The 12,574-nt window shown below is 22.4% G+C and overlaps 1 protein-coding gene across 8 annotated transcripts in view; it reads right to left on the bottom strand.

The window, feature by feature from the left end:
• The window catches only part of LOC122511553 (peripheral plasma membrane protein CASK), a 434,675-nt gene that overhangs the window by 373,855 nt on the left and 48,246 nt on the right, over positions 1-12,574 (bottom strand). For all 8 annotated transcript variants that reach the window (XM_043626886.1, XM_043626888.1, XM_043626887.1 and 5 more), the window contains 2 exons: positions 6,815-6,990; positions 533-655 (listed from right to left, as the gene is read on the bottom strand). In XM_043626886.1, coding sequence (XP_043482821.1) covers positions 533-655; positions 6,815-6,990 — 299 coding nt within the window. The remainder of the gene's footprint in view (positions 1-532; positions 656-6,814; positions 6,991-12,574) is intronic.

Here is a 12,574-nt window from a genome sequence, read left to right as displayed (position 1 = left end):
GAAAAATTAAGTTTCTTAATTTCGAATCGAGGGATTTTGGCGTTTAATAAAAAGCAAAACTTTTGTTTAAAAAAAAAAAAATAAATAAATAAATAAATGAAAAAATATTAATTTCACTAAAATAAAATGGTCTGAAAGCACATGAATCGTAAAGATAGTTATATATCTAGCTTATTTTCATTAAGTGAGCGAGCTTTGCCCCCACAAATCGATAACCCACTTGCACGTGTATTACATCGATACTCTCAGAGCCCTCGTGCGCCCCTTCCTTACTTCACTTGCTAACTGCTCAACCACATGCCATAGAGAAACACATATACGTAATGCACATCGTCATACGCATCGACACCTTTACTGACATCAGACCACGAGTGACAGCATCGTCACCCACAACCCGACTATATTTAAAAGTACCTACTTTTATTATTATAGTTACAATATATAAACCGATAGAAAGATGCCTAGCCTGTATGTGCGATCACCGACTTTCAAGAGTAACGATTTTCCAAAGAGAACCAACTTAACTACTCACTCTCAGCCACTTGTGATTGAGAACTTCTTGAATAGTAATTCTGTGATTTACATCCGTCGTGAGCATCCTTTGAATAAGATCTTTTGCTGTCTCACTAATATTGTCCCATAAATGTGTCTCCATCTGCAAAAAAAGAAAGAAATTATTCAAATTAATCATGTCATTGTCAAGATGATTAAAAAAAAAATGTATAAAAATTGTTCAACAATTTTTAGTTATCTACAAATTTTAAAACAGGATTGCCACAAACATTTAATTTCATTTCTCCCTGATTTCCAGAAAAAATTTTGACTTTTTCCCCCATAACCATAAAGAATACTCTGATTCAGTCTACTCAAAAAAAATGTTCTCTTACAATTATATAATTTAATTGTAAAAATATTCGAAAACATCAATAACTTCTTTTTTAAATAAATATTTAATGAAAATTTTTCCATAGGAATTGAGATTTTCGAAAATTTTGATTCAAACTTTTTGAAATTCAATGAATTAAAGGAATATTAGTATAAAACATGAAGAAAGCGATCACTTCATGTTTTATAATAAAATAATTAAAGATGACCAAGTGATAAAATCATTATTTTATATTACAAGAATATTGCTACTGTAACTTCTTTAAAATTATTTTCATCATTTTAATTCAATTATTATTTTCTACATTTTTTAACTAAAATTATTCTTTATCAATAACAGACTTCGCACTCGATAATTAATTTTAGAAAAGTAGTTTTTAAACTAAAAAAAAGTAGTAAAAAAATAACTATCGAAAAATTGAACTTGACCTAAAAAAAACTCGTTTTAGACACTTCACAAAACTGACGAAAATTCGATTATATATTTTTTATTTTCCTGACTTTTTCCCAATTTTCATTAAAAATATTTACTTCTTTCTTAACCTGCTAATAAATTGAATTCCTGCAACGAATTTTATTATTCATCAAAGAATTTAAATACTTATAGAAATAATTTAATTTTTGCGAAGAATTTTATTAAAATTTGGAAATAACTGATTTTTTTCGAACAATTTTATGCAAATTCTAATTTAAATAATTGAATTTCTGAGAAAATTTTATTATTCATGAAAAGAATTGAATTCTTAGAAAGATTTTTACAAAAATTTTTTTAAATAATTGATTTCTTCGAGGAATTGAAATTAAATTATTAAGAATAATTTCATTTTTTGATCAATTCTTGTAAAATCGAATTCAAAATAATTGAAATCCTGGGATGAATTTTATTATTTATGAATATAATTGTATTCTTGCAAACGAAATTATTAGAATTTTTTAAAATAATTGAATTTTCAAGAGAAAATTTATTACTTTTAAAAATAAATGAATTCTTGTGATAAATATTGTTATTTTTTGAAAATAATTGAATTTTTCAAAGAATTTTATTAAAATGCCTTAAAATAATTAAATTTTCGGGAATAATTTTGTTATTCTCGTGAAAAATTTAATTAAATTCTAAAAGAATAATTGAATTAGTTAAAAAAAATTTAATTAAAATCGTATTTGACTTCATTAAATTAAAATAATTAATTTTGTTTCGAACAATTTTATTAAAATATTTGAAAACAATTGAATTCCTGTGAAAAATTCTAATATTTTTGTAAATAATTAAATTCTTCCAAAGAATTTTAAAAAACAATTTTTTTAAATAATTGATTTTTTCGAGGCATTGAAATTAAATTTTTAAGAATAATTTCATTTTTTCATCAATTCTCGTAAAATCGTATTCAAAATAATTAAAATCCTGCTTTGAATTTTATTATTTATGAAAATAATTAAATAGTTACAAAGAATTTTATTAAAATTTTCAAAAATAATTGAATTCCTGAGAAGAATTTTATTATTTATAAAAATAATTGAATTATTGCAAGTTTATTAAAATGTTTAAAAAGAATTGAATTTCTGTGAAAAATTTTATTATTTTTGATAATAATTGAATTCATCATAAGAATTTTATAAACATTGTTTTAAATAATTAATTTTTTCGAAATCTAATAAATATTATGAAAATTTTATTTTAAATAATTGAATTCTTGTGGAATATTTTATTTGTGAAAATAATTGAATTTTTCGATTAATTAATTAATAATAGTATTAAAAATAATTGAAATTCTTCGATGAGTTTTATTATTTATGAAAATAATTGAATTCTTGCTTAAAATATAATTATAAAAAATTTTTTAGAAAAATTGAATTTCCATGAAAAATGTAGTGAAAGTAATTAAATTGTTGTGAAGAATTGTATAAAAATTTTGTTAAATAATAGATTTTTTCGAAATTTTTTTGAAAATGCTATTTTAAATTAATTGAATTCTTGTGGAAATTTTATTATTTATGAAAATAATTGACTTTCGGAGAAGAATTTTATTATTCATAAAGATAATTGACATTTTGACGAGAATTTTTTTTAAATTTTTGAACATTTTTTTGTAAGGCCGTATATTTAGGGTAGAGTGGGGTAAAAAAGCCACATTTTTAATTGTGATGCTGTAAAATCTGTATTTAAAATTTTTTTCTCAAATTTCCAATTGTTATTGAAAGTTTAGTTATTAAGCTTGAAAATTCTTGACGAAAATAATTTTTATCTCATGAAAGGACTAAGTTATAAGAGTTTTACGAAAGCACTGCAAGTGGCTTTTTTGCACCACCTGGTGGGGTGAAAAAGCCACCCTACGATTTTAGCAAAACATGTTATCAATTTAGGTATTTTTATAGTTTCCCTTTATTTATATGACAAATAGTCTTATTTGAAAAATATTCTAATAATTATGAAAGAGTTTTTAGCAAGCAAAATTGAAAATTAAATTAAGTTTACCTGTTTTCGATTTGCACTGCCAATTTTTCGTACCTTTTTTAGAAGTTCTCTTTAAGTTTCACCACAGATAACATATTTCGTTGCAACCGTTTATTCATTGTTTATTTTTTAAATGCACTTTGAACTACTTTTTCGTCGTGTTTAATTTATTTTATTAAATAAACACGAGAAATTTTGTAAAATAAGAAGGTTAGTTTAAATAGAAAACAAGTGAATTTCACAAAATATTCAATGGATTTTTTGCCCTGGCTTTTTCACACCCATGACCAGTTATTAAAAAAAGCAAAAATAAATTGTTAATTCAGTTCAATTTCCAAAAATTAACATTGTATACGTTTTCGGTATACTTTTCTCCTTATGTACAAACATTTACTTTTATTATTCGTTCACTTAATCAGGTTGTAATATGTTTGAAAAGTTCACTAAAATGTTTTCAAAAAAGCAACAAAAAATTAAAATTACAATAAAAACAATATTAATCTAGGTACAACATTCAAATTAGATTCAAAAGTTGCGTATTACCTAATAGTATTTATATTCTAAACAGCTGATAAATCGGCTTAATAGTTTTTAAATAAAACTCAAATGGCTTTTTTACACCATGGCTTTTTTACCCCACTCTACCCTACTAAATAAAGTTACTAAATAAACATAATTGAATTTCTGAGTATATATTAAAAAATTTAACTAATTTCAGAAGAATTTGAATTATTAAAATTTTTCAAAAATCTAAGTTCTTTAAAATTTCTAATTAAATTCATTCAAAATTGAAAACAAAATTTCAAATTACAATTTTTGTAAGTTGATCTATTTATGAAAATTGTAAATACAATTCTTATCAAATTCAATTAATTTGGAAATATTTAAGTAAAATTTTCCCTAACTTTTCTCTGACCCGTGAGAGAATTGTAATTTGAAAATTATGAAATTTTTACAAGGATTACGCATAACATCGAATATAAATTGTAAGTTTGAATATTTATTTAAGATAATTTTATTCGATAGAATTTTCATACAACTGAATTTAGAATTTGCGAATTTCAATAAATTCAAATTTTTACTTAGCAAAAATTGTACAAAAATTATACTTAACTGAATATTAACAGAATATTGACAATATTAACACTGTGAATTTTTATTTAACAAAATTTTCAATTGTCAAAATTTTCAATCGACTAAATTTTTAATTAACTAACTTTTTGTTTGAAAGAGATCGAATTCAATATTGAATCTCAATTTAGCGGAAATCTCATTTAACAGAATTTTAATGATTCAGATTTTTCAATGTTAAAATTTCCATTTCAACGGATTTTCATTTGTCCGAATTTTTATTTGCATGAATTGGCATTTGATATAGTACTCTTAAAATGCCGAAATATCAATTGACAAAATTTCCATTTCTCCGAACAAACATTCAACAGAAAGATTACTGCGAAAATTTTTTAAAATATCGACGAAACAGAAAATCATCAAGAAATTAATATTTCGGCAATTTTATTAGTAAAATTTTCGTAAAATAAAAATTCTCCTTAGTTCAAATTAGAAATTTTTAAATTCAATTGCAGGAAAATTTTCTTTTCTTTGTATCTAGTAAAATTTTGTCTAATATATATTAATAATCCTTCATGAAACAAGAAAAACTTATTTTTTCCAACTTTAAAAAAATTGCTAAGAGATTTATAAAAAAAATTTGTAATTAATGAACTTTCTGTTAAATTTTTATTATTTTTTGAAAATAATTAAAGGTTTGTGTAGAATTTTATTAAATTGTTTTTTAAATAATTAAATTCTTTCGGAAAATTTTTGAAAATAATTGAATTTTGGAGAAGCATTTAATTATTTCCAAAGATAATTTATATAAATCATCTTTAATTTTGTATTTTAATTTGTATAACCCATTAACGCCTGAAACCTCTGAAAATTTGTGTTTAATTAAAGATTTAATTTCATATACTGAAAATGCTCCCTGCAAGTAACTGAAGTGTTTCTTTATGTTCTCGGGGTCGCTCTACAAGATTCCGGGCTCAGATTTAAAATTTATCGAAAAGAAAATTAAATATGGCGAATTTTGTGCATCAAATTGCAAAAAAATAAAAAATTTTTTTTTAAAAATAATTATTTCTTACTGAAAACATTTTTTTCACACGAATTCAAGTGTCACAATTTAGCACAAACTTATTAAACTTTCAAAATATGCAATAGCGGAAATAAAAAAACAAAATGGCGGCTTCAAAATGGCGTTAATTTGAGAAAAAAATTATTCAATTCTTTTTATGGTGCACCGATATTTACCATGGCTATGAAATGTGATAGAACTTAGTGTTTATATGTTTTTGAGGTCGCTCATGACGAATATATAATCGGATTTTCAAAATTCAAAATGGCGGATCCAATATGTCCGACAAAATTTTTTTAAATTTACTCGATTGGCTTGAATTTTGTTACTCAGGGGTTTTTAGGGTCGCAGATTATGAATCTGCAATCGGAATTTCAAAATTCAAAATGGCGGATCCAATATGGCCGACAAATTTTTTTTAAATTTACTCGATTCGTTTAAATTTTGTTACTCATTTTGTATTTTGGAAATGCAATTGCAGATTCATAATCAGCGACCTCAAAAACCCCTGAGAAACAAGTTTCAAGCGAATCTAGTAAATTTAAATATTTTTTGTCCGCCATATAATATTGGATCCGCCATTTTGAATTTTGGAAATTCGATAGCAGATTCATAATCTGCGACCCTAAAAACCCCTGAGTAACAAAATTCAAGCCAATCGAGTAAATTTAAAAAAAATTTGTCGGCCATATTGGATCCGCCATTTTGAATTTTGAAAATCCGATTGCAGATTCATAATCTGCGACCCTAAAAACATATAAACACTAAGTTCTATCACATTTCATAGCCATGGTAAATATCGGTGCACCATAAAAAGAATTGAATAATTTTTTTCTCAAATTAACGCCATTTTAAAGCCGCCATTTTGTTTTTTTATTTTCGCTATTGCATATTTTGAAAGTTTAATAAGTTTGTGCCAAATTGTGACATTTGAATTCGTGTGAAAAAAATGTTTTCAGTAAGAAATAATTATTTTTAAAAAAAAAATTTTATTTTTTTTCCAATTTGATGCACAAAATTCGCCATATTTAATTTTATTTTCGATAAATTTTAAATCTGAGCCCGGAATCTTGTAGAGCGACCCCGAAAACATAAAGAAACACTTCAGTTACTTGCAGGGAGCATTTTCAGTATATGAAATTAAATCTTTAATTAAACACAAATTTTCAGAGGTTTCAGGCGTTAATGGGATAATTATATGAAAAACCTTTCTTTGGAGAAACTTCCATCACAAAAAACGATTTTAATATGAAAATAAATATTTAACATTACATGAAATTGAAATAGTGTAAATACATAAAAATAGAGAAATAAAAAAAAAAAATCTCGGTCTACTTCACCTGGACTCGTCCTCTGCAAATCGCTTCCCGTAGACGGTCCCGAGAGCCAACAAATGGAAGGGTTCCAGTAAGTAATATGTGAAGCAGTACACCTGCCGACCAAACATCTCCCGCTTTTCCATATTGCCTACGTTGAATTACTTCCGGTGCCATGAAATGCGGACATCCAATTCGTCCTGCATCATCAAATATCCACAATTTTAATATTATTTAATTATTATAAAAAAAATCAACAATTTTTTTTTCTATTTCGCATATAAAGCATCCTTTAATTTGATGAAACATTCCAATCAAATTTTAACCAAAGGAAAAAAGAAAATTAAGAAAACACAAATTTTTATTTATTTTTTCTTTCATATTGCAATATAAACAATAAGTTAGTTAATTATTATCAGTCTATTATTCAGATAATTATTAACTTATATATATTATGTATATTTATAGCAAATTTCAGTTAGTATTATTATTATTATTATTATTTTCAAAAAAGCAATTAAATTACACTGAGAGAAATAAATTACTATATGTATATTTATTTATTTAATTAGTTTATAATAATAAATTTATTTCATTACACATTCTATTTATTTATTTTTATGTTTTATTTATATTTTTCATTGTCTTTTATTCTTTTTATTTCTTTTTTTAGTTATTACTTTATTTACTTTTCTTATTTTATTTTTTATTTTCTTTTATATTTTCTAATTTTTTTACTTATTATCCCGTTTAATTTTGTGAATAATTAAATAAATAAATACATAAGTACATTCTTTTATTTATTGTCCCGTTTATTTTTGTAAATAAATAAATTTATTTATTATTTTATTTTTTTATTATTTATTTATTTGGTATTTATTGTTCGGCTTATTTTTGTGAATAAACAAATTTATTTTATTTATTCATTTATTATGTGCAATTCATTGAAAGAAATAATTTCAAATAAAAAATTATTGAAAATAATTTTTTTTAAATAAATCCACTTTTTCCTCTAATGAAATAAATGAATTATTTTGAGAGACAAATTCGAATTTTACGAACTTTGAAATTTAATTATACTCCATATAGTATTTCTCTCTCTAAGTGTGTTTAGGAAATTGAGCCTCATGACAAGATTCACTTTGATAGGATGCAAATTGTCAGCATCGGCGTGTACCTTTCATGAACAGTAACCAACATGCTTTACATTATACTCTACACATTAAAAATAATTTGCCAAAAAAAAAAAAACAATTAACATCATTAGAAGTTAAAAGCAACAGCAATAAAACTTACATAATAACCATACATTTAAATTTTGAATAACTTTCATTGAGGTCAAAAAAAATATAGCTGAACGAAACAAAAATTAATAGAAAATAGAAAATTAATTGAAAAAAAATTGAGAATAGAAAATAAATTATTTATTTTATTTCAAATAAATTATTAAGAAACATTCTTCGATTACTATTCGCTAAATAACAAATTTTCCTTTAATTTCTTTCTGTTCTGTTTTCACTCAAATTTTTGAGAAAATTTTCCTTTGTTTACCCTGGAAATATGGTGAAAATTTCAAAACCCTTTGTGATGTTGGAAAACGAATTTAGGTTGAAATTTTGAACGTTTAACATAGTTTCATGGTAAAAGTTGGCAAATTCAATTTTTAATAACGTAAAATATTTTCTGAATATTTTCCCACATAATTAATGGACACAAAATAAGTAAAATTACTCACAAAATTCAAAGAAAAAAGAAAGAAATTTTAATTTTTAAAAAATGAAAAATAAAAAAAAATAAAATTTGCAAAACGGTGATTTTAATAAAATATTAATTTAAAGATGTTTCTTCAATTTGATCTAATAATAAATTTTTAAAGAGGAACTGAACAGACAGTCAAATCAAAAATCAATTCTTTATATTTTCGTATACCTTTAAATTAAAAATCAATTTACAGTTTAAAAGTATTTCAGTGAAAGTGAGAGCAATTTTATTTCCGAGTCTTTGTGTTCATTAAGAGTTAACATTGAAATAAAAATGACAAAGATTTAAGATAGAGAAACGACTTCAATTACAAAACAAGTTGTTTTCATTTCTTATTCTTTACTTTTTAAATTTTCATCCAATTTCGACTTTTAATTATTCAAAAAAAAAATTAAATTACTTCCACTTAAAAAGTCCTTTTTGTTATAAATTGCATTTTTATTGTAAAAAAATGTAGAATTGGATTAAGTTTTAATTTGACTGTAAATTCATTTCCATTTTCAAAATGTAATCAATTTTTAAACGAAATCAAGTCAAATTTTTAAAAATATTTTTAACTTCTTACAATAAATAAATTTATAGTGTTTCAATAAAAAAATAAGTAAAAAAATACAACAAAATATGAAATAGAATGATTTCGCGAAGCAGAAAGTAAGCAAAAATTGTGAATCTTTGTTTCTTTATTTTTAGAAAAATGAAATTCTTAATAACAATAAATTTATTTTTAATACAAACTTTATTATTTATTAATTTTTTATTAATTTATTAATATTTATTATCACATTTATTAATTAATTATTATTATACTTAGTTAAGAATTTACTTTTAACACAAAATAAAATTGTTATTTATTTATGTATTTATTTATAAATTTAGTTAAAAAATTAATTTTCATACAGAATAAATTTATCATTTAATATAAATTTATATTTATTTACAATTGAAACGTATTGAGAAGAAAGTGTCATAGAAGCAAAATCTTATAGGTTATGTTTATTATTTCTAAAATGAAAATGTATAAAATGGGTTAATTCACAATTGAAATTAATTATGTATAAAACTTAATTACATTTAAAATATTTAATAAAAAATATTTTTCATCTTATAAAATTAAAAAAGAATCTTTTACTTACGGTAAAAAGTTAACAAACATAACCTATAAAATTTTGCTTCTTATTTCTTCACGACGCATCTATTTATTATTAATACAAAATTGTTTCATTATTTATTTATAAATTTATATTTATTATTTATTTAGAAATTTACATTTATTTATTTAGAAATTTATATTTACCATTTATTTAGAAATTTACATTTATTTATTTAGAAATTTATATTTACCATTTATTTAGAAATTTACATTTTTTATTCTTGATTTATAAATTTACATTTGTTATTTAAGTATACTTTTATATTTGTTTATACATTTTTTAACACAAAATAAATTTATTTCCTCTTTGTTAAGTAGATCCAGAAAAAGGTATTTTTGTTTCACAACCAATGGAAATTTATTTGCTGCAAATAAATTTTATTTGATTCCAAGAAATTTTATTTCTTTCAAATAAATTTTATTTACTTCAAATAAAAACTTTATTTCCGCCCAAAAAAATTTATTTGAGCTAAGTAAAATCTTTATTTGAAAGAAATAAAACCCTAGGTTACGACATAAATATACATTTATTTAATAAAAATATTTGGTTCAAATAAAACAATTCCTTGGCTCTGCTTAAAATAAAAAAAAAATAAAAAAAGGGAGGGAAAAATAGAAAAAGCAAATTATAAAAAAAATGAAAAATTAATTTTAAAATAAACTGTTTTAAATATAAATTATTTTAAATTTTAGTATTAAGAAATTAAATTATTAAATTATTTTAATAAAGCAATGATTTCAATGGATAGAAAATAGTAAAAAAAGTTATTTCAAGTTAAAAATTAACACGGAAAAAAAAGTTCTTAAATTAAATCTTAAAAGTTAAGTAAGATTAGACATTTATCACACATCAGCAAAAATAAACTATCCACCTCAATTTATAACATTTATTTAATCAATATTAACATGCAAAAGATAAAAAAGACTTAAAATATATAGATTTGCAATGAACATAAGTCAACAACTTGACGAGCATAAGTGAAAAATTTACGCTTAGATAAATTTTTATGAAAGCAAAAATTGTTTTTTTTTATTAAAATAATTTTCGTTTCAATATTGTCGGAAAGACAATCATCTTTTCTCAAGGTAAGATATAAATTATAAAGTACATAGGAAGTTCTCCGACCTCTTCCTGATATTTCCCTGACATTATCGCAATCCTTTGACATTTTCACAACACTATTTAAATACAAGGTAAGAAGTTTTAGAAGCAGAAAATTTCTTTTGTTTTTTATTCTAATTTGCGCTGTCACGGGAAAAATTATTTTTTTTTAATAGAAAAAAATTTTTTTTATTCATTTATTTCCCATTTATCTCTCTTTTAATCATCAATGAAATTTACGTTTCATTAAATCACCAAATCTCATTCAGAACAGTTTAAACAACGAAAAAGTCCTCTTTAATTTTTTTTCCCTGATAAATTTTGATCATTGATTTAGGAAAAACGAATTTTTTATTATTTAAATATTATTGAATAAAATTAAAATATAAAAAAAGGAAAAAATATTAAATATTTAAAAAATATTTTTATGATTTAAAAAAAAATGTTTAATACTTGAAAAAAATCATTTTTCAGCGTTTAAAAAACGTGTTTCGTAAAAAAAATGCTACTTTAAAAGAAATAAAAATAATGATATACAGGAAAATAGTAATAAAAAAAAGAAAGAGGCAGAGAGACACACAAGCACAGGATGGTCTATTACTACGAACACAGACGGACACAGACAATTCGAAATGGAGTGCAAGACTCGCTACTTTGACGATACTTTTTTACATTGGTTCAACGTTACTTTATTTTTTTTTTTATTTTTCCCCCGACGAATGAAATAAAGCTCAGAGAATGATTCTCCTTTCAACAAATAAATCTCTCGCCAATAAAAATTATCACACGAGGCAACGACACTTTTTATATATTTATATATAAAAAAAAGAAAAAAGAAAAATTCGCGCAGAACCACTGCGAGATGATTTTCACAGGAATGCTACGCAAATTAAATTATTTAGAACTCCATAGTCTCAAGCTGACATAAACGACTGGTACGAGGGTACAAGGATTTCATTAAAATTATACAAAAATTTTCGTTCCCACAATATTCTTTTTTTTTTTGTTTAAGAGAAAATTACTTTTTCAATTTTCAATATATTAAATTAATTCACTTAAAGATTAACAAAAGAAGAAAAAAAAAATTTGATCAGAAACTCTTCATTATTTGCATAAATTAAAATTTTCTAAATATAAATTGTTCATAATTTTTATTTATTGTTGTAATTTATAATATTATTCATCTCATAACTAAAACAAAATGTTGGAAAACAATTCATAATGATCTTAAATAATAATTAAATAATTATATTTTGAAGTGCAAAGTAAAATTAATTATATTTATAATTATAAATTCTAGTAGTTAATTATAATTGTATTAATTCTTATTATAATTTCGATTTAATAATCGTAACATAATTTTACACCTACAAAAAATTTATGTAAAAAAAAGACATTTGTATTTTAAAATTAAAAATAATAAGAATTTTTCAATATTATTGTATCTACTTAGAGAAAAATTATGTAGAAGAAAATACTCTATTTTGTAGTAAATATTCAAGTTATTGATGACTTAAACTTTATTAAACTTTTTAAATAAAATTTGTTTAATAGATACTTATAAATAAATATTTATTTGATGCAAAAAAATATTTCTTTCAATTCCATAAATTTTTCAATCGAAAAAAGAATTTGGTTGTTTGAACCAAATTTGGATTGAAACAAAACAATTTTTTTTATTGGACCAAACAAATATTTCATTATATATCTAGATAACAATAAATTTATTTGGTTGATTCAACTAAAATTAGATTGTTTAAAATAATTTTTT

Source organism: Leptopilina heterotoma, unplaced genomic scaffold (assembly GCF_015476425.1).
Source record: "Leptopilina heterotoma isolate Lh14 unplaced genomic scaffold, ASM1547642v1 Lhet_87, whole genome shotgun sequence".
Taxonomy (NCBI): domain Eukaryota; kingdom Metazoa; phylum Arthropoda; class Insecta; order Hymenoptera; family Figitidae; genus Leptopilina; species Leptopilina heterotoma.
The sequence above is the reverse complement of the archived record's forward strand: the minus strand, read 5'-3'. Positions and strand labels throughout refer to the sequence as shown.